Source organism: Podarcis muralis, chromosome 14 (assembly GCF_964188315.1).
Source record: "Podarcis muralis chromosome 14, rPodMur119.hap1.1, whole genome shotgun sequence".
Lineage (NCBI taxonomy): Eukaryota > Metazoa > Chordata > Lepidosauria > Squamata > Lacertidae > Podarcis > Podarcis muralis.
The window spans coordinates 19,755,280-19,779,245 of NC_135668.1; the positions used below are offsets into that span (position 1 = coordinate 19,755,280).

The 23,966-nt window shown below is 44.4% G+C and overlaps 1 protein-coding gene across 1 annotated transcript in view; it reads left to right on the forward strand.

Moving 5' to 3' along the window:
• Positions 1 to 262: 262 nt before the first annotated feature.
• Positions 263 to 23,966, forward strand: part of RHCG (Rh family C glycoprotein) — a 32,296-nt gene continuing 8,592 nt past the window's right edge. The window contains exons 1-5 of the mRNA XM_028706636.2: positions 263 to 671; positions 14,907 to 15,093; positions 16,643 to 16,793; positions 19,984 to 20,131; positions 20,945 to 21,111. Coding sequence (XP_028562469.2) covers positions 479 to 671; positions 14,907 to 15,093; positions 16,643 to 16,793; positions 19,984 to 20,131; positions 20,945 to 21,111 — 846 coding nt within the window. The 5' untranslated portion in view covers positions 263 to 478. The remainder of the gene's footprint in view (positions 672 to 14,906; positions 15,094 to 16,642; positions 16,794 to 19,983; positions 20,132 to 20,944; positions 21,112 to 23,966) is intronic.

Sequence of the window (23,966 nt, forward strand, 5' to 3'; positions counted from 1 at the left end):
GGCACTGCGGCTGCCTCCCCACACAAGCACAAACTCAGCCACTGTGTGTACCCCTCAGATAACCCTGGCTTATCAACCTCTAGCCGCTCCCACCTTAGGATGCTGTGATGCTAATCATGGAATCCATCCAGCCGTGATGCTGAATCTATTCATCTGTGATGCTGAGCACACAGAATGCACTCAGTTTCTTAAGGCGGCCCGACACATGTGCCTCGCCCCTTTGTTTGTGGCTGGTTATATGAGAGAGTGCCCTGATCTATTAAGCGAGCTCTGAAATGGGACTGGTTGCCAGTGTCCTTGAGTGTCTGAAGTGATGACTGACAGCCGCACGGTCACACCCACATCTCCCCAGATGACATAAAATGAATGAACTTCCACCAGCAGTTGGGACTGTAACTTCGCACTTGCCAGCTCACACACAGCTCCTCTTTCCCCTTCACCAAACAAGCAGGCAAATGACAAACTGATTGCGAGGACTATGATGGCAAGGAACACCGACATGCGCTGGCGGCTGCCGCTCGTTTGCCTCCTCTGGGAGCTTGCCATGATCATCCTTTTTGGCGTCTTCGTGCGCTTCAACGCAGAATCCGATATAGCCGGCTGGGAGAAGGCGAAGCAGGAGAAGAACATCACGAGCGACGCCGAGAACGACTTCTACTTCAGATACCCGTGTAAGTAATGTTGACATTTGGCCATTAACGTTATGGGGACCTTTCCAGATTGTCAGGATTTTTGAAGGAGGGGTTCTTACTGCATACCAGGAAATTTAGGTTGGGGCAACTGATGTGGATCAAAGCATTCTGTCACTCTGCTGCAACAAAGGCACTTTTTAAAAAAAAGAAACAGGCTGTTTGCAGTTAGGAAAGTGGCAGGAGAGTTGACGGTGTTTGAAAGTGAGGGGTGAAGGGATGATTTAGCAGAAAGCTGCATAAAAACCCTGCAAGCAAATCAGGATGAATGCTCATTGTTGTATAAACTTCCTGCAAACAAATCAGAATCAATGCTCAAGAAACACCAGGTATAAACTAGCCTCCGTGTAAGCTTTGTGCAAGGGAATCAAGATGGCTGCTCAGTAAACAGGTGATCCAGAGGAGCCCAGTGGTTCTTTATTTCTCCCATTGGACCCCACCCAGGGGGCACCATCTATATGTAGACCTTGGGACCCCAACCACTGCACACTTGGTGTTGGCAAGCACCCAAAGGAAAGGGGTTAATTGGCAATCATGATCCTGCATTGGTGAGGCAAGTTATCACAGAGGAATGATTTCAGTCCCAGATCAGTTTATTTTCAGTGTTCTGGTCATATACAGCCAGCCCTACCATTGGACAAAGTGCCTTGGCTTTTTCAGGCACTGATCTTAGATGCTGTGAAAGGGCAACAATGATCAACTATCTATTTTTTATTGTATTTTGAGGCAGGGATTTTTCTCAGGTGCCAAAATACTGTATACCGTGACTTGGGGAGAGGTTTTTTGTTTTTTGTTCTGCTTCAGGCTAGAAAGAATTCTGGGCCAGTCCTAGCTTTAGACAAGACTAGTTTCTTCCTCACTGAGGGGAAGGGGTGGGCAGTGTGCTCAGGCGTTCTGATACAGAAACAAACTATTTCTAGCAGCAAAAACGTAACTTTAATGCAGTTTTGCACAAAGGAGTCTTGATATAGTGAAATGCAGAGAGCAAAGCCTTTCCTGCAGGTGTGGAGAACCTTTAGTTCTCTCCCTCGGATGTTGCTGAACTGCAACTCCCATCATCCCTTGGGCATTGGCCATGCTTGCTGGGGCTGATGGGAGATGTAGTTCAGCAACATCTGGAGGGCCAAAGGTTCACAGAATTGTAGAGTTGGAAGGGGCCATGTGGGGCATCTAGTCCAACCCCCTGCAATGCAGGAATCTTTTTGCCTAACGTGGGGCTCGAACCAACAACCTTGAAATTAAGAGTCTCATGCTTTACAGACTGAGCTATCCTCACACCTGATTTACGGAAGCATTCTGAGCCAGTGACTATCCTTGAGCTTATTTGGTCGAACAATTGGTATGGTTAGGTTAGGTAGAACTGTGGACTTGGTGTTCTTATGGGATAGTGCTCTTTGGGTGGGAGACCATGGTAAGCCCACCAACTGACTTTTGAGGGTCCTTCTGCTGAAGTGGGGGCTAGACTCCTGCCCTACAGGCATCACTGCAGCTAAGTGTGCATATTGGAGGGCAAAGGCAGCTTGAGAAAGGAATAGATGGCCCTGCTTAGGGAAGAGATGTTGAACTAGGACCAGACCTGAGAGACCAGGCTTCAAAGCCTAACTTTGCCAGGAATCTCACCTTGCCTCTCAGCTTAACTTACTTAATAGGGTTGTTGTGTGGATTCAGTGAGGAAGGGGGAAACTGTGTACCCCACCTTGTGAGCTCCTGGGAGAAAAAAGTGGGATATCATCATCATCATCATCATCATCATCAGTGCTTTTTCCCCTTTAAAAACGTTTAGAGGTACTCTCCTTTTCCTACTCATATTGAAATACTGTCCCTCAATGAGGCCAAAGTTAGATTCACAAAATGTTTAGGGGTTTGTGTACCACTTGTGTAGCACTGATTATTTATTTATTTATTTATTTATACCCTGCTCATTTGGCAGGGTTTCCCCAGCCACTCTGGGAGGTTCCCAACAGAATACTAAAAACACGATAAAACATCAAACATTAAAAAGTTCCCTAAAAAGGGCTGCCTTCAGATGTCTTCTAAAAGTCTGATAGTTGTTTATTTCCCTCACATCTGGTGGGAGGGTGTTCCACAGGGTGGGCGCCACCACCGAGAAGGCCCTCTGCCTGGTTCCCTGTAACCTCACTTCTTGCAATGAGGGAACCATCAGAAGGCCCTCGGAGCTGGACCTCAGTGTCCAGGCTGAATGATGGGGGTGGAGATGCTCCTTTGGATACAAATGCAACAAACTAACTAAATAAAGCCAAGTTAAGAGGGTGAGGTCACATCCACACTACATTTAAAGCACATTTATAGCACTTCAACCGTCATGGCTGCCCCCTGAGAATCCTGGGAACTGTGGTTTGCTTACCGTTTCCCAGCCCCCTTTACAAATTCAGTTATTATTATTCTTTGGGGTAAGTCATGGGCTTTCAGTCTTGAGTGTGGATGGAGCCTGAGTCAAGTAAGAACCTCTATGGACAGCGGTGAAGAACCTCAAGCCTGAAGACCAAATGTGGCCCTCTAGGCCTCTCTTTATGGCCCTCAAAATCCTCCTCATTCAGACCCCTCACTGACTGTACCATTCACTGGCTTTACCATTATGTCTAGATGGGAATCCTATGAGGAATGTTGGGCTGAGGTGGTAGTTTCTGTCCAAAGGTTATGCAATGACCTTTCATGGCCAAACACGCTTCCTTCTCAGTTCAAGTGAATACAGTGGTACCTCAGGTTACATACGCTTCAGGTTACATACGCTTCAGGTTACATACTCCGATAACCCAGAAATAGTGCTTCAGGTTAAGAACTTTGCTTCAGGTTGAGAACAGAAATCGTGCTCCGGCGGTGCGGCAGCAGCAGGAGGCCCCATTAGCTAAAGTGGTGCTTCAGGTTAAGAACAGTTTCAGGTTAAGTACGGACCTCTGGAACGAATTAAGTACTTAACCCGAGGTACCACTGTACTCTGTTCAGGACACCACACAAGTTATTCTGCTTAAACAATCCTAGAGGCAACTGTAATAATAATAATAATAATAATAATAATAATAATAATAATAATAATAATAATAGTAGTAGTAGTAGTAGTAGTAGTAGTAGTAGTAGTAGTAATCTGGGCAGCTCCCAATGGAATATTAAAACATGATAAAATGTTAAACATTAAAAACTTCCCTGGGAAAGGGGTTTTGGGATGCTGATTTCTCTCTCTCCCTTGTGCCGTCATCTAGCAGCAATGCCCATCGGTATTCTACATAGGACAGATGTGCCAGTCTCTATGCAGAAGAAGAAGTGGGCACAAATCTCAACATTCCTCCCCATCCCCCCAGCCAAAATGTGAAAACAGCTAACAAGCTGAAACAAAGGAAAAAATGTTACATTCATGTAATGAGATTGCACTATTCATGAACCAGTGGGAGAATCTTTCAAACTCACAGGACACTCTGTAACTGACCTCAAGGTTGCCATTCTGAAATAAAAGGATCACTAAGCAAGAATACAATAGGGGTGTTCATATTCAATGGGTTGCAATCCCTCTGCCTGGGTACACAGACCCTGAGCTGTACACATGCGCAGTTATTCACATGTAATATTCACAAAGTATATGGTCTGAGTACCTTTGTACACAAGCTGTGCAAATCAATAAATGTACACTCTTTCTCAGAAACACTTGCACATGTGTAGAACCAGTATGTACCTGTGTTCAGTGCGAATACTGTTTCAATGTGAAACAACAGAATTACAAAAACTCCTTCCAGTAGCACCTTAGAGACCAACTAAGTTTGTTATTGGTATGAGCTTCCGTGTGCAAACTTAGTTGGTCTCTAAGGTGCTACTGGAAGGATTTTTTTAATTTTGTTTCGACTACGGCAGACCAACATAGCTACCTACCTGTAAACAGAATTACAATTCATTGAGATAAAGGTTTTTTAAAACCACCCTACGTATACTAACTTTGCATTGTTATTTGTATTTAAAAATTGTATCCCACGGTTCATAAAAAAAATAGCAGAGTGGTTTACAACAATTATGCATAAAATCATACGATAGAACCATATAAAAATGTTAAAATCAGAAATCAGCTAACTGTTAAGGAAAGATGCGTTCTTGATTGTCTTTGTGAGCCTAATTAGTTGACCAATGCCAGGATATCTGTTTTTATCAATGATTATCTATATTGGTTCCTGCCGCAATACAGGTGTTGATACAATCGTCTTAGCAATGCTGAGTATGTGATCGCCAATCTGCTACACTGAAGGGTGTGCCTTTTCAACATAGATTTGTGCTCTAGTTACAACTGATTTGTTGAGGTGGGGTTGTATCTCATTGTCGCCCAGCTCCCAGTTTTATCCTTTATACACCTGCCAACTAAGATTTCACTTTGCACATCTTACAAAGTGCCTTGAGTCCACGAAAGCTTATGCGATAATAAATTGGTTCATCCTTTAAGGTGCCACAGGTCTTTGTTGTCTATTGCTGCAAAAGACTAACAACCCACCTGGAGAAAGCTAAAACAGTAGCAGCCTAAGGCAGAAATCTTCCAACAGCCACTTATTAAGTACGTTTCACGCAAATTGGAAAATGGACAAGCTAGGAGTTTGGAACGGGATCCAGATTTCTGCTTCAGCAGCAGCCAAATGTGTGAATTGGTTAAATGTGCAATCAACACATCTATGCCATACATTTAAAGCATGTGACTCTCCCCAAAAAATCCTGGGAACTGTAGTTCCCTGGGAACTGTAGACTATAGCTCTGTGTGGGGGTAAACTACAGTTCCCAGGATTCTTTGGGGGGCAGCCTTGGGCTTTAAATTTGTGGTCTGTATTGATTACACTCTAATGGAGAATTCAGGAACATCTGCATTTCTAATTTATATTGGTTTTGTATCAGCTTAGCAAGCATGGCTCTAAAAAAAATAAAAATAAATCCTGTGAACTGTAGCTTGGTGGGGATGCTGAGATTTCTCTTATAAATCTGTATGCAACTCACACAGGACCACAGCTCTTAGAAATCCATGTGGGGAGAGAATGATGGTTTCACCAGTTTAAGCACTAAGAGGAAAGACCAGGGTGGTTTTTCAGATGTTGATGAACTCCCATCATTACCTGGCCATTGGTCACACTGGCCAAGGATGCTGGGAGTTGAAGTCCAACAACATCTGAAAGGCCACAGGTTTCCTATTCCTGTCCTACAGCCTGGGTGCCTTAACATTGCCATATGTAATGGGTAAGGGGCTGGGTGGGGTGGAAATCCACAACAGTGCAATACTTGTGCGAAGAAAAATTTCAATAAGTGATCAACAAATGAGTAAGCTTCTGAGTTCCACAGAACTCTGAATCTCTTACCAGAGAGTAAATCAATGGGTCTTGCTTTGACATGCATAGGATTGCACTGTCAGGCTCACTGAGTTCAAGGGGCTTCCCTTCAGGTAAATGTACATGGAAATGAATACTGAATTTGATTAGGCTGGGGTCAGCAAAACAAGACTTCCACTTGAACCAAAGGCTATGGGGGAAAGGAAATGTCAATCCTAAATGTCAGCAAGTCTTTGCTTCTTTTGCCAATGCCAAAAGGAATACCCTGGTCCCATGGGAGAATAGGGAAGAAAAGAGCAGAGAAAAACTGGCCACCGTTAGCAAGCCTGAAGATAAATCTTAGGCGGTGCAGGTATTCACATGTGCTAAACAACTCCATTATCGGAGAAACTGTCCATTTAAGTTTCTCAATTTTTTTTCAAATCTTAAACTCAAGTTATCTACATTTCCATAGCAGTTTGCAATTATTAGGAAATGCTGATGAAAATTTGTCTACGTTCTAGCACTAATTTCTCCTAATGATATGTTTTTGCAGGCAGTTTTGACTAACATACTCATTTGGGCAAGCAGAATGTGCATGGTGTTTTTTTTAAACTAATATATGCATTTGTATGCATACCTCCCTCTAATATATGCAGCTTGGTTGGAGAATTGCACTGCAGAATTCTGAAAAGTGGACCTTACAAAGGATAAATGTTTTTTACATTCATGTATCAGTTCGAGGAGGGACGCGGTTGGCACTGTGGGTTAAACCACAGAGCCTAGGACTTGCCGATCAGAAGGTCGACAGTTCGAATCCCCACGACGGGATGAGCTCCCATTGCTTGGTCCCTGCTCCTGCCAACCTAGCAGTTCGAAAGCACGTCAAAGTGCAAGTAGATAAATAGGTACCGCTCTGGCGGGAAGCTAAACGGCATTTCCGTGCACTGCTCTGGTTCACCAGAAGCGGCATAGTCATGCTGGCCACATGACCCGGAAGCTGTCTGCGGACAAACGCCGGCTCCCTTGGCCAATAAAGCGAGATGAGCGCCGCAACCCCAGAGTCGGTCATGACTGGACCTAATGATCAGGGGTCCCTTTACCTTTACCTTTATCAGTTTGAGAGATGTGAATTGGGTAAAGGTAAAGTGACCCCTGACCATTAGGTCCAATCACAGATGACTCTGGGGTTGTGGTGCTCATCTCGCTTTATTGGCTGAGGGAGCCAGTGTACAGCTTCTGAGTCATGTGGCCAGCATGACTAAGCCGCTTCTGGCGAACCAGAGCAGCGCACGGAAACGCCATGCTACTTGCACTTCGTGTTTTTGAACTGCTAGGTTGGCAGGAGCAGGGACCAAGCAATGGGAGCTCACCCTGTCGCGGGGATTCGAACCACCGACCTTCTGATCAGCAAGCCCTAGGCTCTGTGGTTTAACCCACAGCGCCACCCACATCCCACCATGAATTGTGTAGTTTCACCTTAAATTGCAAAGGAAAGCAAATTCCTCTCCCATCCCTCTTTGTAATGTTTGGAGGACTTTCTCATCGCCCCTGAGCAGTGCCTGGTTCTTCCCTGTATACAACCATGTGGGGATGGAAGCTAATGGGTGTATCAGGATGTGTGTTGTTTTGCCCAATTTGGATAGGTGCCAAACAGAGAGAAGGTGAAGCCTGACTCACTTCTAGCGGTATAGGCTGGAGGAGAAAAGCAGTCACAGGATTGGGGAGAAACTGTGCGCTGTTTCTCAAGTTTCAAGGAAAGAATTACTACCACCCTTTCTCAGATACGTGCAAACATGCATTATATGCACTGGTTCATGGCACCTCTTTTTATAGAAAAATGACATTGACTAGTAGTATTGTTGTTGGTCTTTGCAGCCCTGTGGGTTCCACAGAATATGAAGGGATTGAAAAGGAGTCATTAGATCTTTTGGTTGGGCCAACTAGTTTGCTTTAAAGTCAACTGGGATCCCTGGCTAATTTGAAGGAGATTGGCAAGGACAGTGGTAGTCAATGTGGCACCTTCGCCACATTGTGGACTAGAACTCCTATCATCCCTGATCATTCACCATGTTGGCTGTGGCTGATGGGAGTTATAGTCCACACAACATCTGTAGGGCAGCATGTTAGCTTTTCTGGGCAAGGATTTCTGGCTCCCAGTTGTTTAACAGTAGCAATAACAAGCTGACTTTTTCTACCTAAAGTAGGCTGCTGAACGGAAGAAAGATAACCAGGAGGGGAATTTTGTGTGAATGGACCGTAAGCTTAGTTCAGTTCTGGTACTGAAAACAAATTGCAAGTCTAAGCATCTGCTCAGAGGCACCCTGTTTTTTTGAGGTCACACGCATTATACACCATGCACTGAAAACACATAGCTTCTCCTAAAGAACCCTGGGAACTATGGATTACCCTTCAGAGAGCTGCAGTTCCAAGTACTGTACCCTTGAAGGAAATGGCCTACATTTCCCAGAGTTCCCTGGGAAGAGGGATTGATTGTTAAACTACTCTCGGGGATTGCAACTCTCAGCACCCTTGAACAAACTACCTTTCCCAGGATTCTCTGTGAGAAGCTATGACTGCTTAAAGTGGTACGCTACTGCTTTAAGCGTATGGTGCAGATGGTAACCTTACTTCATTTCAGCTGGGTGTGATGTCACTGAATGTCTTCCTCATTCACGAACTGCCACCACTTTGGGAGTATGGCAGAGCCTGGGTGTTTTGTTTTTTTCTCTATTACGCAGCCTCTCCCCAAATGCTCCCACTCACCCAAGACTTTTACAACGGCATTGATATTAACAGAGTTCTGACGCGACGTGCTTGGGGGAAAATCACACGCTCTTCACTTGGGTTTCATAAACAAAACACCTCACTTCATTAAACACGAGTTTGAGATGAGAATCTCGGCTAGTTCCCTCAGTCCCTGGAAAGCTTAGCTGCTCAGTCTCACCCTCACATCAGCAGAAATCCTGGATTAAGCCAGACACTGTTTAATCATTAAACTTCCTCTACTGGTGGCAGTAGTAGCGTTACAACATTTTCTCCTTCTGGGAGTCTACATGAATATATTATATAAGAGATAGAATATGTTGCTTATGATTGACTCAGCTGCCAAACTTCTTCATTTGTGTCGGTTAAGGGATACAATCCGAACTGGACAATCCTGTTTCCCTTTGACGTGCAATTTTATCTTTTTCCTCCTCCACTTTTGCATAGGATTAACATTCCTTTGTATTCTACTAGGAAACCAGACAACGCTTACTTTATTCTTTCTGTACTTATTGTACTAACTTGTAATTTAACTGACACATTTTAACTTTGCCTCTAAATCACACGAGTTCCCAAAGCAATCCCAGGAAGTTTCCCAATCTCTAAGAAGAGGGGGTGCCATGACTGTTCATAGATTCATAGAATTGTAGAGTTGGAAGCGAACACCAGGGTCATCTTATCCAACCCCCTGTGATGCAAGAATCTTTTGCCCAACGTGGTCTTGAACCCACAACCCTGAGATTAAGAGTCTCAAGCTCTGTTGAGGGAACTATCCCAGATGCTGGCTTCAAATGTTACATCAAGTATGGTAACAGCCAATCCCTTCAGAAAGGACTGTACCACCCTGTGGGGAGTCCAGTGCTGTTGGGTCTGGGTGTATGAGAGAGCTCCCTGTGTGGAAACCTTTCATGTACCTGAAGAAAGCTGGTTGGCGCCCACTGCCCATCATCTCATGAATGGGGAATTCTTTTTAAAAAAACAAAACAAAACATTTTATTAATTTTACAAATAAAAAATACAAATAAACACACATCAATAAAGTAATACTATATGTGGAGATTCTCCGAATCTCACGTCTTTCCCCCATCCTGTCGAATGGGATCTTGTTTTAAAACATCTACAACTGCACGTTAGTCTGTAGTCCAGTTTTTATATCGAACCATATTGTCCATCATATTTTTTACACTACAAGTGTGTCAAAATCCTTCTTTTGCTTCCATCAGCTTAAAGTGGTCTCCTAGATAACTTGTAAATTTTCCCCATCCTTTTATAAAGTTTTTATCCTCTTGAGCAGGGGTCAGCAAACTTTTTCAGCAGGGGGCTGGTCCACTGTCCCTCAGACCTTGTGGAGGACCAGACTATATTTTGAAAAAAACCCCAAAACGAATTCCGATGCCCCACAAATAACCCAGAGATGCATTTTAAATAAAAGTTCACATTGTACTCATGTAAAAACACCAGGCAGGTCCCACAAATAACTCAGAGATGTGTTTTAAATAAAAGGACACATTCTACTCATGTGAAAACATGCTGATTCCCGGACCATCCACGGGCCGGATTTAGAAGGCGACTGGGCTGGATCCGGCCCCCGGGCCTTAGTTTGCCTACCCATGCTCTTGGGGAATTCAATCTTGCTCGGTCCTGCTACCATCCTTTTCACCTCTGCAGGTTAACTTTGACCAGGCTTCTCTAAATACATTGGTAGATCCAGCCTGTCTGGTATCAGGTCTCTAGAGGATTAAATATGATTAATATATCCTTTTACCAATTCCCACCATTAAATCCTTCATGGAAGAGGAAGCACAGATGATCTTGGGGGCACAGAGTGTGTGCTTTTTACCTTTTTCAGTTGGTTTGCCAGCTGTGCACCCATTCCCTTTTAAAAAAAATTATTTATACCTTTCAAATTTATACATTTCATAAATTTTACAATCATTTTAACATTTCAAAGTTTGATTTCCTCCCCGCTCTTTCTGCGGTTCCTTAAATTTATTTTTTAATATCTTCTGCATATCCAAATTCGTTTAATTTGCTCATTTAATTATCTACTTTAAATATAAATTCTTATGAAACTGCAGGCTATTACAGTAATCCTGCCAATACTTTTATCTGTTTGCAGTTCATCTGTAAATATTCAATAAACCATTTCCATTCTTTTATTTAAAAAAGTTTGCTATCTTGATTTCTTATTCTTCTGGTGAGTTTCGCCATTTCTGCATATTCCATAAGTTTTTGTATCCTTTCTTCCTTTGCTGGGACTTCTGCTTCTTTCCATTCTGAACAGGAATATGCTTAGCCCAGTGATTCATGTTCCATTTCTTAGGGATGGGCCAGATTCAAAATGCTAGTACAGTGGTACCTCGGGTTACATACGCTTCAGGTTACATACGCTTCAGGTTACAGACTCCACTAACCCAGAAATAGTGCTTCAGGTTAAGAACTTTGCTTCAGGATGAGAAAAGAAATCGTGCTCCGGCGGCGCGGCAGCAGTAGGAGGCCCCATTAGCTAAAGTGGTGCTTCAGGTTAAGAACAGTTTCAGGTTAAGAACGGACCTCTGGAATGAATTAAGTACTTACCGTAATCCGAGTTACCACTGTATATACGCCACAGTGCATATGCCCTTTAAATGCATGAGGGCAGAATATGGGCTGATTCACACAAGTTTACTTGTTTGTGTATAGCGGGAATTCCCAGGCCAAATGATGGAGGAAACATAACCCTCATCTTGGTCTTATTCAGCAGCCTAAGGACCTCCTGGACCACTGATAATTGCTGAGTGTCATTTTACATCACTGGAGCTGATTTCTATCTTGAGGACATGATGGATGGCAAGTGGCTGGAAATGTATAGACTTGTTTTGCAATGCAGACAGAGTTGCAGAAGCCCAAGGGGGTGGGTGGGAAATTGCTGTGCACTGTATACCTTGTGTAGTGCAAATGGCCAGTATATCAGTGTGTGATACGTTTTAATAATTTTGTCACACACAAACATGAAAAAAGAATGTCAGTGGCAACATCAAATAACAGGATGTTTCCGGTCTCTTCTAGTGGTTTCTGAATGAGAAGTCCATAGTTTGGGGTTTCACAAATCTGCTGGCTTTTACATAATAATAATAATAATAATAATAATAATAATAATAATAATAATAATAATTTATACCCCACCCATCTGACTGGGTTTCCCCAGCCACTCTGGGCACCTCCCAACAGAATATTAAGATAAAGGTAAAGGGACCCCTGACCATTAGGTCTAGTCGTGGCCAACTCTGGGGTTGCGGCGCTCATCTCGCTTTATTGGCCGAGGGAGCCGGCGTACAGCTTCCGGGTCATGTGGCCAGCATGACTAAGCCACTTCTAGTGAACCAGAGCAGCGCACGGAAACACCGTGAGCAGTACCTATTTATCTACTTGCACTTTGAAATGCTTTTGAACTGCTAGGTTGACAGGAGCAGGGACCGAGCGACGGGAGCTCACCCCGTCGCAGGGATTTGAACCGCCGACCTTCTTATCGGCAAGTCCTAGGCTCTGTGGTTTAACCCACAGTGCCACCCGCGTCCCATCAGAATATTAAAAACATGGTTTTTTTTAAACAGAATATTAAAAACACGATAAAACATTGAACATTAAAAGCTTCCCTAAACAGGACTGCCTTCAGATGTCTTCTAAAAGTCAGATAGTTGTTTATTTCTTTGACATCTGGTGGGAGAGTGTTCCACACAGCAGGTGCCACCACCGAGAAGACCCTCTGCCTGGTTCCCTGTAATTTTACTTCTCGCAGTGAGGGAACCGCCAGAAGGCCCTCGGAGCTGAACGAAGTCTTGATGAGCCCAAAGTTGTTCTGTATGTCCCAAACCTAAGCATTTAGGAACGAAACTCCAGCTGCTTCAGTTTCAAGAGAATGATATGCAAGTTCTGCTACATACAATGGAATTTCATGGAAAACACAACTTAAGTCATTCTGAAAGAAGATACTGGAGCATACCAAATCATTTGCCGCATATGTGCACAGCAATAGATCTAGCTGCATTGGGGTCTGCATTGGTCATTGCAATGCATTGCTAGTTATTATTATTGTATAATTATAAGATTACCATAGGATAAGCTGTCCTGCCCAATTTAACTGGGTCAAACCCCTTCACCTTGGGAGAAAAGGTTACCAAACTTTGTTCTCTCTCTTCCACCCTGTAAATCTGACTAGTAAGAAAGTCCAAGCTTAGACCGCATGGCTTAAGCAAGCCATCTTTGTGTTTCTATACAAATAATTTAGAAACATTTACCATTCAGCAGCCTAAGTTATACCGCCTTCCTTTTCTTGCTGCTGTATGGAAAATCACATGAATCTGACCTTTGAAGAGTTGGTAAGTAAATCATTTTAAACTTACCAAACATGTGGTCTCTTTCTATGCTAAGGGAAGTGGGGGGCTTTGGAAGCAACTAAGAAGGGGATATTTTAAAGGTCTAACAGCCTATATTTCCTTGCTTTGCTTTGCTGCATGTTTGTGATTTTAAATCTCTGCTGGTGCTCTCTCATCAAAGAGTACTTGCCCCAAACCTTGATTTAGGCACCCAGGGAATCCTCCTTTTTAATATATCTAAAGTATTCCCCCTCTAACCGAAACAACAAACAAAATTTTAAAACCAACAGAATTAGATGGTCCCCTGGTCTGATACTAATCAGGAAAGGCTATAATTCAGTGGTTGAGCATATGTTTTGCTTGCAGGAGGTCCTAGGTTCAGTCCCCAGCATCTCCAGGTAGACTAGGAAAAGGCTCCTTCCTGAAAGTCATTGTCATTGGACAATAGTATGCTAGATTGGCCAATGATCTGACTTTGTATGATGCAGTTTCCTAAGTATATTCCACTGATCCAGCAGAGCTCTACTTATGTTTTTGTATTCTTAAGGCATCATTCGATGCCACTTATGTGTGATAGTCCTCAGCAGCATTTAGGGATTTTTAGGTTTTGGGATTTATTTATTTTTAAAATAGTTTTATAAGTTGTGCGTCTTTGTTTCTCAACTTGATCCTTTTACATGTAGGTATTGTGGTATTTTATGCATCGCTACTTGCAGTTATTTTTATTGATCATAGTTTAGCGATTATTTATTGTGATTGTTAAGAGTGAATTTCTGTTTATTTATTATTTGCAGGTATTTTGAGAATTGATTTTATTGTGTACTGTTATATTCTAATGGATTATTGAATATTACTTCGTTTGATTTAAGCCGTTCCATTTTAAAGTTATGTTTTATAATGACTTTTTGTATTGGATCAGATTATCATCTGGTGTGTGTTCTTTGTTGCATATTTTGTTGCTGTAAAGCGCCTTGTGCATAGTAATATTGAAAGGTGGTGTGGGAATTAAAAGTGAATTGAAATGAAACAGGAAGCGAGTGTGGTTGCTAGATATGCAGATAAAGTGAGATGAGGGTTGGGGTGAGCTCACATTTTTGTTTTTATATATAATTTTTATTAAATTTTCTGTTTTACAATTTACTCATTTTTCATCCTTAAAGGTATAGGGTAAAGGGACCCCTGACCATTAGGTCCAGTCGTGGCCGACTCTGGGGTTGTGGCGCTCATCTCATTATATTGGCTGAGGGAGCTGGCGTACAGCTTCTGGGTCATGTGGCCAGCATGACTAAGCTGCTTCTGACGAACCAGAGCAGCACATGGAAACACCGTTTACCTTCCCACCAGAGCGGTACCTATTTATCTACTTGCACTTTGATGTGCTTTCAAACTGCTAGGTTGGCAGGAGCAGGGACCAAGCAACGGGAGCTCACCCCATCACAGGGATTCGAACCACCGACCTTCTGATCAGCAAGTCCTAGGCTCTGTGGTTTAACCCACAGCGCCACCCGCGTCCCTTTTACATCCTTAAGATATCACTAACTTCCCTTCTTCTCATTCCATGGTTCATGTTACAATCCCTGCATATTTTACAGAAACTATACCATTCAGTATTCCATTATTACATCCATCATAATTTATTTACACTGTTGAATTTATCTTAACGCTGACAGCGTTTTCAGCTGTACACAGTTATTTCCCATGTATTCAATAAATGCTTTCCAATCTTCTCTAAACGTTATGTTCTTCATGTTGTCTTATTCTATTGGACACACATTTTTGAACCAACGTCAATGAAATTTCTTTCTTTAATGCAGCTTTCCAAGATGTTCATGTGATGATTTTCGTGGGCTTTGGGTTCCTCATGACATTTCTTCAACGCTACGGTTTTGGGGCTGTCGCCTTCAACTTCCTCCTTGCTGCCTTTGGGATCCAGTGGGCTCTCCTGGTTCAGGGCTGGTTTCATACCTTTGAGAATGGGAAGATACTCATTGGAGTGGAAAGGTAAGTTTGCCCATATGGAACCTGGCTGGGGTGAGGGTGGGGAACCCATATTTCTTGGTTGGACTATAAGGTTAGTGTGATACACTGGTGAAAAGAACCAGTTTGTTGTACAGTGGTACCTCGGGTTACAGACGCTTCAGGTTACAGACTCCACTAACCCAGAAATAGTACCTCGGGTTAAGAACTTTACTTCAAGATGAGAACAGTAATCATGCAGCGGAGGCATGGTGGCAGCAGCAGGAGGCCCTATTAGCTAAAGTGGTGCTTCAGGTTAAGAACAGTTTCAGGTTAAGAATGTACCTCCGGAACGAATTAAGTTCTTAACCTGAGGTACCACTGTATTTGAATATAAGGATATACACAGGGAAGGAGGGCTGGCGAGTGAGACGGAATCCTTTCGCCCTATAGGGAACCAGAAAGATATGGAAACTTCTGAGTTTCACAGAATTGTTAATAGGACAAAATGAATGCTTGGAGCATTAAAATATGGTATTAAGAGTCTGAATAGTCAGAAAAATATAAGATGAGCCAGTTGGATCAAGACAATAGCCCAGCTGTTATTTACTATATCTCTGTAGCATACCACCACAGGGTGAGTTAAGTCAGAAATACAGGTTCCTGCCGCAAGGAATCTACAGTGATACCTTGGGTTAAGAACTTAATTCATTCCGGATGTCTGTTCTTAACCTGAAACTGTTCTAAACCTGAAGCACCACTTTAGCTAATGGGGCCTCCTGCTGCTGCCGCACTGCCGGAGCACGATTTCTGTTCTCATCCTGAAGCAAAGTTCTTAACCCAAGGTACTATTTCTGGGTTATCGGAGTCTGTAACCTGAAGCGTATATAACCAGGAAAGATGGAAGATCCACACGTCGTGTTTCTGTCCTCCCTGTGATTCTTGAGGGCCTCCTGATACGGAAGGGATTCAGTTTATACCAGCATTGCTTCATCCTTGGGTCCTGTTGGACTACAACTCCCATCATCACCATAGCCAGCTTAGCTAATGGTCAGGATGATGGGAGTTGTGATCCAACGCAGTAGCGGGCGGCATGGGGAGGCAGTGGTGCTTGCCTGATCTCCAGTCAGTCATGTGGGCAGAATTAGCGGCAGAAGGACAATGGTGTGGTGAAAATGACAAGGTGATGCGTCATTGCACCATACCTGCTTGCCACCCAACACACGATCCGCTACTGGTCCAACAATGTCTGGGGACTCAAGGTGGAAGTACACTGGTTGATACAGGTTTTGATATACAGTGGAACCTTGGGTTGCGAACGTGATCTGTGCGGGAGGCATGTTTACAACCCGCAGCGCTGTGTCTGTGCATGCACGGGTCGTGATTTGGCACTTCTGCGCATGCGCAAAGAGTGATTTAGTATTCCTGCGCATGCGCGAGCGCCGAAACCCAGAAGTAACCTGTTCTGGTACTTCCAGGTTCGGCGCGGTGCGCAACCCGAAAACGCGTAACTTGAAGTGTCTGTAACCCGAGGTACCACTGTATATACATAAATGTGCTTCATTTCTAACCTTCCTCTTCCTCTTCCTCTCAGCATGATTGGTGCAGATTTCTGTGTGGGTTCTGTCTGCATCGCCTTTGGCGCCGTCCTGGGCAAAATCAGTCCTGTGCAGCTGCTGATCATGACATTGTTTCAAGTGACTCTCTTCTCCGTTAATGAATACATCCTACTGAACCTGCTCCATGTAAGGCTATTTAATTCTCTCTCTCTCTCTCTCTCTCTCTCTCTCTCTCTCTCTCTCTCTCTGTCACACACACACACACACACACACACAGGCTGGATCTAGACACATCCAAGAAGTGTTTCAGTTAAACGTGCCGTAAACTTTGTATAAGAAATCGGGTTGGCAAAAATGGAACTCCACAGCGCCACCTGGTGTCACAGTGTTTTAATGAATATACAGTGCATACGAGGCGCTTTTTCTTTGCCAATGTAGCTGAGTCCACAGACACTTACTAGTGCCCAAGTGGTTTCACAATTAATTCTCCTTCCCAGGAAACTTTGGGAAATATAGCTCTGCACACAAGTGGATTTAGGGCAGCGCGACTGGTTCGCCCAGACTGGGCGCCAAGCCTAGAGGGTGCTGCAGAGACGTTGTAACAATGACAAACAAAGGAAGGTGAGAGGCTGGGGGGAGGCACCAAATTTTGGTATTGCATAGGGCGCCACTGAAATCTGAAAGCCCAAAGTCCGCTGCTCTGTGAGGAGAATAGGTGTCAGGGACTGAGCAGAGGATGAATGGTGGAGACCACCTCCCCATCCTGACCCTTCCAGGGAGGAGGAAGAGGAAGACAGTGCAGATTTACAACAAGGGGTTGAGGGAGGTCTCAACTCAGAGGCAGATGAGGGGGAAAGTTGGGAAATCAGGGGAGTGGAGGAGAAGGCAGGGCCGAAGCAGCAGCTGGCTGACATGTTATAACTAGAAAGCATTCCAGACCCACCATCTCCCAGAACCTGGCGAGACTTAGAAGTAGGAGAGCAAAGAGCTCAAAGACAGAGGGCATTTATCAACACCCATAGAAGAGATGACGAATGAAGAAGTAGGGGAGAAGGGGAGTGGAGATTTACTCAAGACCACGCCGTTATCCAAGAGGCTGGGTTCTGTAAAGTATGGAATAAAAAAGGACTGTATGAAACGTTTCCTTGTCTTTATACTTTCCTGGGCAACCAGCCGGAAGCCGCTGACAGCATCCTGACAATAGGGGATTTCTTTCCAACTCTCAGCCCTCTTAACCAGCAACATTTCCCAGGATTCTTTGGGGGAAGCTATGGCTGTGTATGATACTGCTTTAAATGTATAGTGCCGATGGAGCAGAGCGACTTCCCACCTGTGTTGGAAGGGGAGGGATGAAAGGAAAACTGCTTGAGGGACAGAACCAAACTGGACAGAATGCCACTCATGGGGTTAGAAATTGCACAATAGTAGTTGTTTTAAAGGGTGAGTGGGCACAGGCCTTCCCCAATCTAGATCAGGAGTCTGGCAAAAAGAGAGGGGAGGGGGTGTTGGGTAGCTTTAAGCTTTAAGACCTGCCCAGCGCAGGTCTCTTATCCAAAGCACACAAAAACCTGGAGTCAGCCCTGGGCTTTGTGGAATGTGATTGCACAAGTAGGGCAATGGTGTGTAAAGGCCCCCAGAGGAAGACATTCCTCAGACCATCAGATAGAGGAATTGGACTGTGCCCTGAGGGAGGCAAGCTCAAAAATAGATTTTTTTGGTCACTGTGTGGGATGAAAGGACAGCCTTGGGCTTCACTCAGGCCCACCAATGTTGCAAGCGCTGGGAAATATTACTTGTTTGCCAAATTCACGTCAGTTGCACCAAATAATATTACAATGAATTCACCCCATAAACGGAAAGCCAGATTAGTTTCCTATATTTTCCCGCATAGCATTCTTCTTTTATCAGCTCCAAAAAGCTGTTTTTGTGTGCCAAGCTCAGAACCAAACTGGACAGAACACCACTCATGGGATTAGCAATTGCACAAATAGTAGTTGTTTTAAAGCAGGGGCCAGCAACCTTTTTCAGCCGTGGGCCGGTCCACCTTCCCTCAGACCATGTGGTGGGCCGGACTATATTTGGAGGGGGGATGAACAAATTCCTATGCCCCACAACTAACCCAGAGATGCATTTTAAATAAAATCACACATTCTACTCATGTAAAAACACCAGGCAGGTCCCACAAATAACCCAGAGATGCATTTTAAATAAAAGGACACATTCTACTCATGTAAAAACACGCTGATTCCTGGACCGTCCTAGGGCCGGATTTAGAAGGCGATTGGGCCGCATCCGGCCCACAGGCCTTAGGTTGCCTACCCCTATTTTAAAGGGTGAGTGAGCACAGGCCTCCCTCAATCTAGATCTGGACTCTGGCATAAAAAGGGGGGTGTTGGGGAGCTTTAAGCCTGTGGTCCTGAGCTTGGGGAGGGTGCCTTGACTACATTGGAGGAAAGCTTCCACTGTTGCCAAGATTCGCCACATTCACACCATATGTTTTACATACCACTCAACTGCCCCGATTAAATGGGAACATCCCATTTTGGGGCTCTGTGCTCTCACGTGAGAGCATGGCACCTGAAAACACGTGGGATCACGATATCTCATGAGATCACGGAGCCCCAAAACGTGAGGGTTTTTTGGCTGTGTACTCTTGCACAGGACGCGGGTGGCGCTGTGGTCTAAACCACAGAGCCTAGGTCTTGCTGATCAGAAGGTCAGCGGTTCGAATCCCCACAATGGGGTGAGCTCCCATTGCTCAGTCCCTGCTCCTGCCAACCTAGCAGTTCGAAAGCACAGTGCAAGTAGATAAATAGGTACTGCTCCGGCGGGAAGGTAAATGGCATTTCCATGCGCTGCTCTGGTTCAACAGAAGCGGCTTAGTCATGCTGGCCACATGACCCAGAAGCTGTACGCTGGCTCCCTCGGCCAATAAAGCTAGATGAGCGCCGCAACCCCAGAGTCGTCTGCGACTGGACCTAACAGTCAGGGGTCCCTTTACCTTTATTCTTGCACTGGTCATGTGACTCACCTGGGATCACAGCCTGCATCCCAGTTTTTTGCCTGAACATGTTGGAGGGCATGCATTTAAAGCACCACACATTTAAAACACTTTTAACAGTCATGGCTTCTCCCAAATAATCCTGGGAGCTGTAGTTTGGTAAGGGTTCTGAGAGTTTTTAGGAGACCCTTATTCCCCTCACAGAAATATAGTTCCCAGAGTTCTCTGTGAAGAGGGATTGGATTGTTAGACCGCTCTGAGAATTGTTGCTCTGTGAGGGGATTTTCTCATTGAGGTCTAGCTGCTTGTGGGACAGTCATGGAGACCCTCCCGTTCCTTCCCAAGACTGACCCCTGTTCTCTCCCATCACTGCAGGTTAAAGATGCTGGTGGATCCATGACCATTCACACATTTGGCGCTTACTTTGGGCTAGTGGTGACCGCCATTTTGTATCGGCCCAACTTGGAGCAGACCAAAGATAAGCAGGGTTCTGTCTACCACTCAGATCTCTTCTCTATGATTGGTAAGATTTGCCTTTGGTCTTTGATGCCTTCCGCCTTCAGCTTGCTTAGGGAAGATCGGCCCCAGTTGCTAATGAGAAGAATGTCCCTTCTCTCCATCCTTAATCCTGCCAAAGTAGCTCAGAGACAGATTGGACAATGAAATGCTCTGCAGATGACAGTGTGCTTCTTTGTCAGCTCACAAGGCTCAGTGTCAGCATGTTGTACATCAGCGATGTGTTATAGAAAAAAACTGCTCCTTTTCCCTTATGGGGTATCCAAGAGCCCGTATAGAGTCCTTAAGTGGGTCCCCTATCGGTAGGAGAAAATAACAGAGGCCAACCAGAGTATATTGAGAAGCAAAGCAGCTAGTAAGCCTGATCCTTATTAACTGTTGCAACAGGGTCCCCACTCCCCACACGCAGGAGGGAGAACCTTGAACAATGGTTTGCAAGCCCTTATGTAGACTTTTGAAATTTCCCACCCTGTAGCCCAAGACCAACCCCCAAAACATCATACGTATATCATAAAAGGAGGTGGTCTACAGCAGAAATACATCACAGGAATCGGTCTACAGCTGAAATCCTGTCTGCCAGGATACCTGATAATAGTTACTGGCAAGGCTTGAGCCTTATATTTTAACACTTGGGGACCACTCACTGGTGGCAAAGAAGAACTGCAGCCCAAAATTCATGTTACAATGAATGAATGGGTCATGAACCCAAGTAAAATTGGATTTGTGGGTTGACATACTGAAAAGGTTGGGAACCACTGATCTAGATGCTTCCGTTGATCTGATGTTGCAAGTTAGTTCTTCCCTCCTCCTCCTCCTCCAGGCACCTTATTTCTATGGATGTACTGGCCCAGTTTCAATTCCGCCATTTCTGATCATGGAGATGCCCAACACCGAGCTGCCATCAACACCTATTGCTCTCTGGCAGCCTGTGTCCTCACGACTGTGGCCTTCTCGAGCTTGTTGCAGAAGAAAGGCAAGCTGAACATGGTGAGCAAAGACTGACGATCTTCACATTGCCACCACTAGCATGGGCATACATAAGTACGCTCCCTTCTTTGCTCCTTGTGTTTTGTGGGCTCATAGGAACTGTAGGGAGATGCACACCCACACACGCCTCTGGCAGGTAATTATTTTGGGGGGAGTTGCAGAGAAATTAAAGGTTTCCAAAATTCTTGAGTGTAGTGGTTTCAAACCACTTTTCCAAGGACCACCAATGGTCATTATGGAAGAGCGGGGGGGGGGGATGCTAACATTTTCCGCTAAATTTTGAAGAGGCAAGCCACTATTCAGTGTGCCTTTTAACTGAGAAGGCTTATCTCTTCAGCCATGCAGCTGGAACCAGTGGAAAATAAAGAACGGAAGGATAATCAATGGAACCATGTAGACAGAATTGGGTTCTGGAGAGCAAGAGGAGGAGGGTCACTTTCCCTTGATAAGAGTATAGCCTACTGAATGCAGGAAACTCCTTTATAATGAGACCGTCTATAGTTCATTATTGTCTGCTCAGACTGTCAACAACTCTCCAAGGATTCAGAGATAGGTCTTTCTAATCCTGAGATTATTTCAGTGCAGATGTAGGGCAAGATCACCAAGCTTTTGAAGCTGGTGGGGCAAATCCCATGGGCACCAGTCCCTACCATGTTTGTCCACAGAGAGAACCTCTTTGCATGTCTCCTCTTTTCAGAAAGGAAGCGAGGGTAGGTAGGTGCCTAATCCTGGTATCCAATGAAATCTGGATATTTCTGAGGAGGCGTGTTCAGCCTAGGAGGGGCTGTGTCAGTGCACGCAGGAACTGAGCAGGAGGAGCAAACAACCTCTCATATTTATTGAAAAATATTTATTGAGACCTTTCATGGGTGCTATTGTTGGAATGTTGTAGATACTACGAGAAGATTTATTGATTTCATAGTATCGTTCCTAACTCATGCTTGTGAGTCAGCAGCAGAGCGACATTCCCCAATATATAGCAGGAAGGTAGTTGGTAAATTCGTTTGAACCTCTTTACTTAAGCAATCCAATCTGGCTTTGTTCAGATTGGGTTCTGTTCCTGGTGAGTCCCCTTTTACCCCTCCTAAAAAGAATAAACACAAGAAGCTTCTTTTAAAAGTAATAAGAAGTTTACTCACATTCAGCTCACAGTTGGATCCCTGAAGGCAGCCTTTAGCTTATAGTTACAGATACAGTGTGGCTTACATCCTCGTAAGGATGGGACCATGTGCTGCTGGCAGTCCAAGAGAAGAAAAGGCATCAAAAGAGGAGGATGGCTGCGTGACTGGACCTTTTGTGGGGTCTGCCAGGGTCACACCCACCTACCTGGTCACATGCAGGGAGAGGATGCTCCAGACTAGGTGGGACAGGAAGTTCAGCTGGCTGGTTCAACATCCCCCTGTCTGTGTCCACTCTAGGCAAACAAGGAATGTTGCATTTGACTGCTCCAATGGACTACATCCCACAGCCATAACCGGTAGGGGCAGCATATCTGTCCCTTCCAACTCTACAATTATTTGATTCTGTGACTTTGATTCTAACGCCTGATAGGGAACTGAACTCTACAAAGCTGGAGAGCAAACATGTGCTCTGCCATTGAGCTACAGCCCTTCTCACCTTCCTTGGGTAGCCAAGGTGGTACCCCTCCAGACATGGTTCCAACTGCAGCCTCCATCATTCCTGATCCTTAACTATACTGGCTGGGTCTGATGGGAGTTGGCTAGCCCTGATGCAAGGCTTGGAATTCTGTTACTTAAGCTGCTCAGAATCCTCCGCATGACATGCTCATTGAGCAGTCATTCTGATTTGCTTGAAGAAAGCTCATGGGGTTAGATTATCATATCTGGTGTTGACTGAGCTTTCATTCTTATTCATTTCCTGGTAGGCTATATATGACAATGACCATTCATCCTGATCTGCTTCTGCTGTGTTTACATCCTGTGAATCATTGGTTCATCATACGCTTTTCAACGCATCCCCCCAACACTTTCCTAACCACAAAAGTTGTTGTTGTTGCCGTTAAGTGATTTTCCTGAGGTCACCAAAGCACTTTAATCCACTTTAACTGCACAAAGCTCAGTTTCTCAGTGTGCACTTGAACCCACCTCCTACTGACAGTCTGGGCACACCTCAGTTTGTTTATTTATTTATTCTATTTAACAACATTTATGTGTCACTTACTAGAACAGGGATACCTCCCAGGGATTTACAAAATGCAATCTAAAATGGTGATTTTTTAAAACATAAAAACAAACATAAGAAATCAAGTTATATAAAAGAAATTAAAATATAAAATGAAACCATTATCATAGAATTGTAAAGATAGAAGGGACCCTGAGGATCATCTCGTCCGAACACCTGCAATGCAGGAATATGCAGCTGTCCCATATGGGGATCGAACCTGCAACCTTGCCGTTACCCACACCATGCTGTGATAAAACACTTATCCTAATTAAAACCACATGTCCAGACTTCATATTACACACCAGCATTTTAGCAGGCACTGAAAAGAATTCAGTGAAGGTGGCTGTCGAAGATCCATGGACTGCGAAGGCTCCAATCTCAGCTGCAATGTAAAAAGACAAACAATATGTGCAATCATAAGTAAACACAGGGTTATAGCTAATTAAATTTTAGTCAGGGTAGACCCATTGAAATTAATGGCCTAACGTAGGCCCATTAATTTCAAGGGGGTCTGTTCTGAGTAAAAACAAGTTGAAGATAACCTGCAAATGTCCAGGAGCAAAGTGCTAGCAAACAGCAGGGGCAACTGACAAGAGGAGGTAGATGCCCTGAAAGGAGAAGGGCAGAGGCTTGACAAATGAGCTGGGAAGGTTTGGTTGGCTTCCAACAGT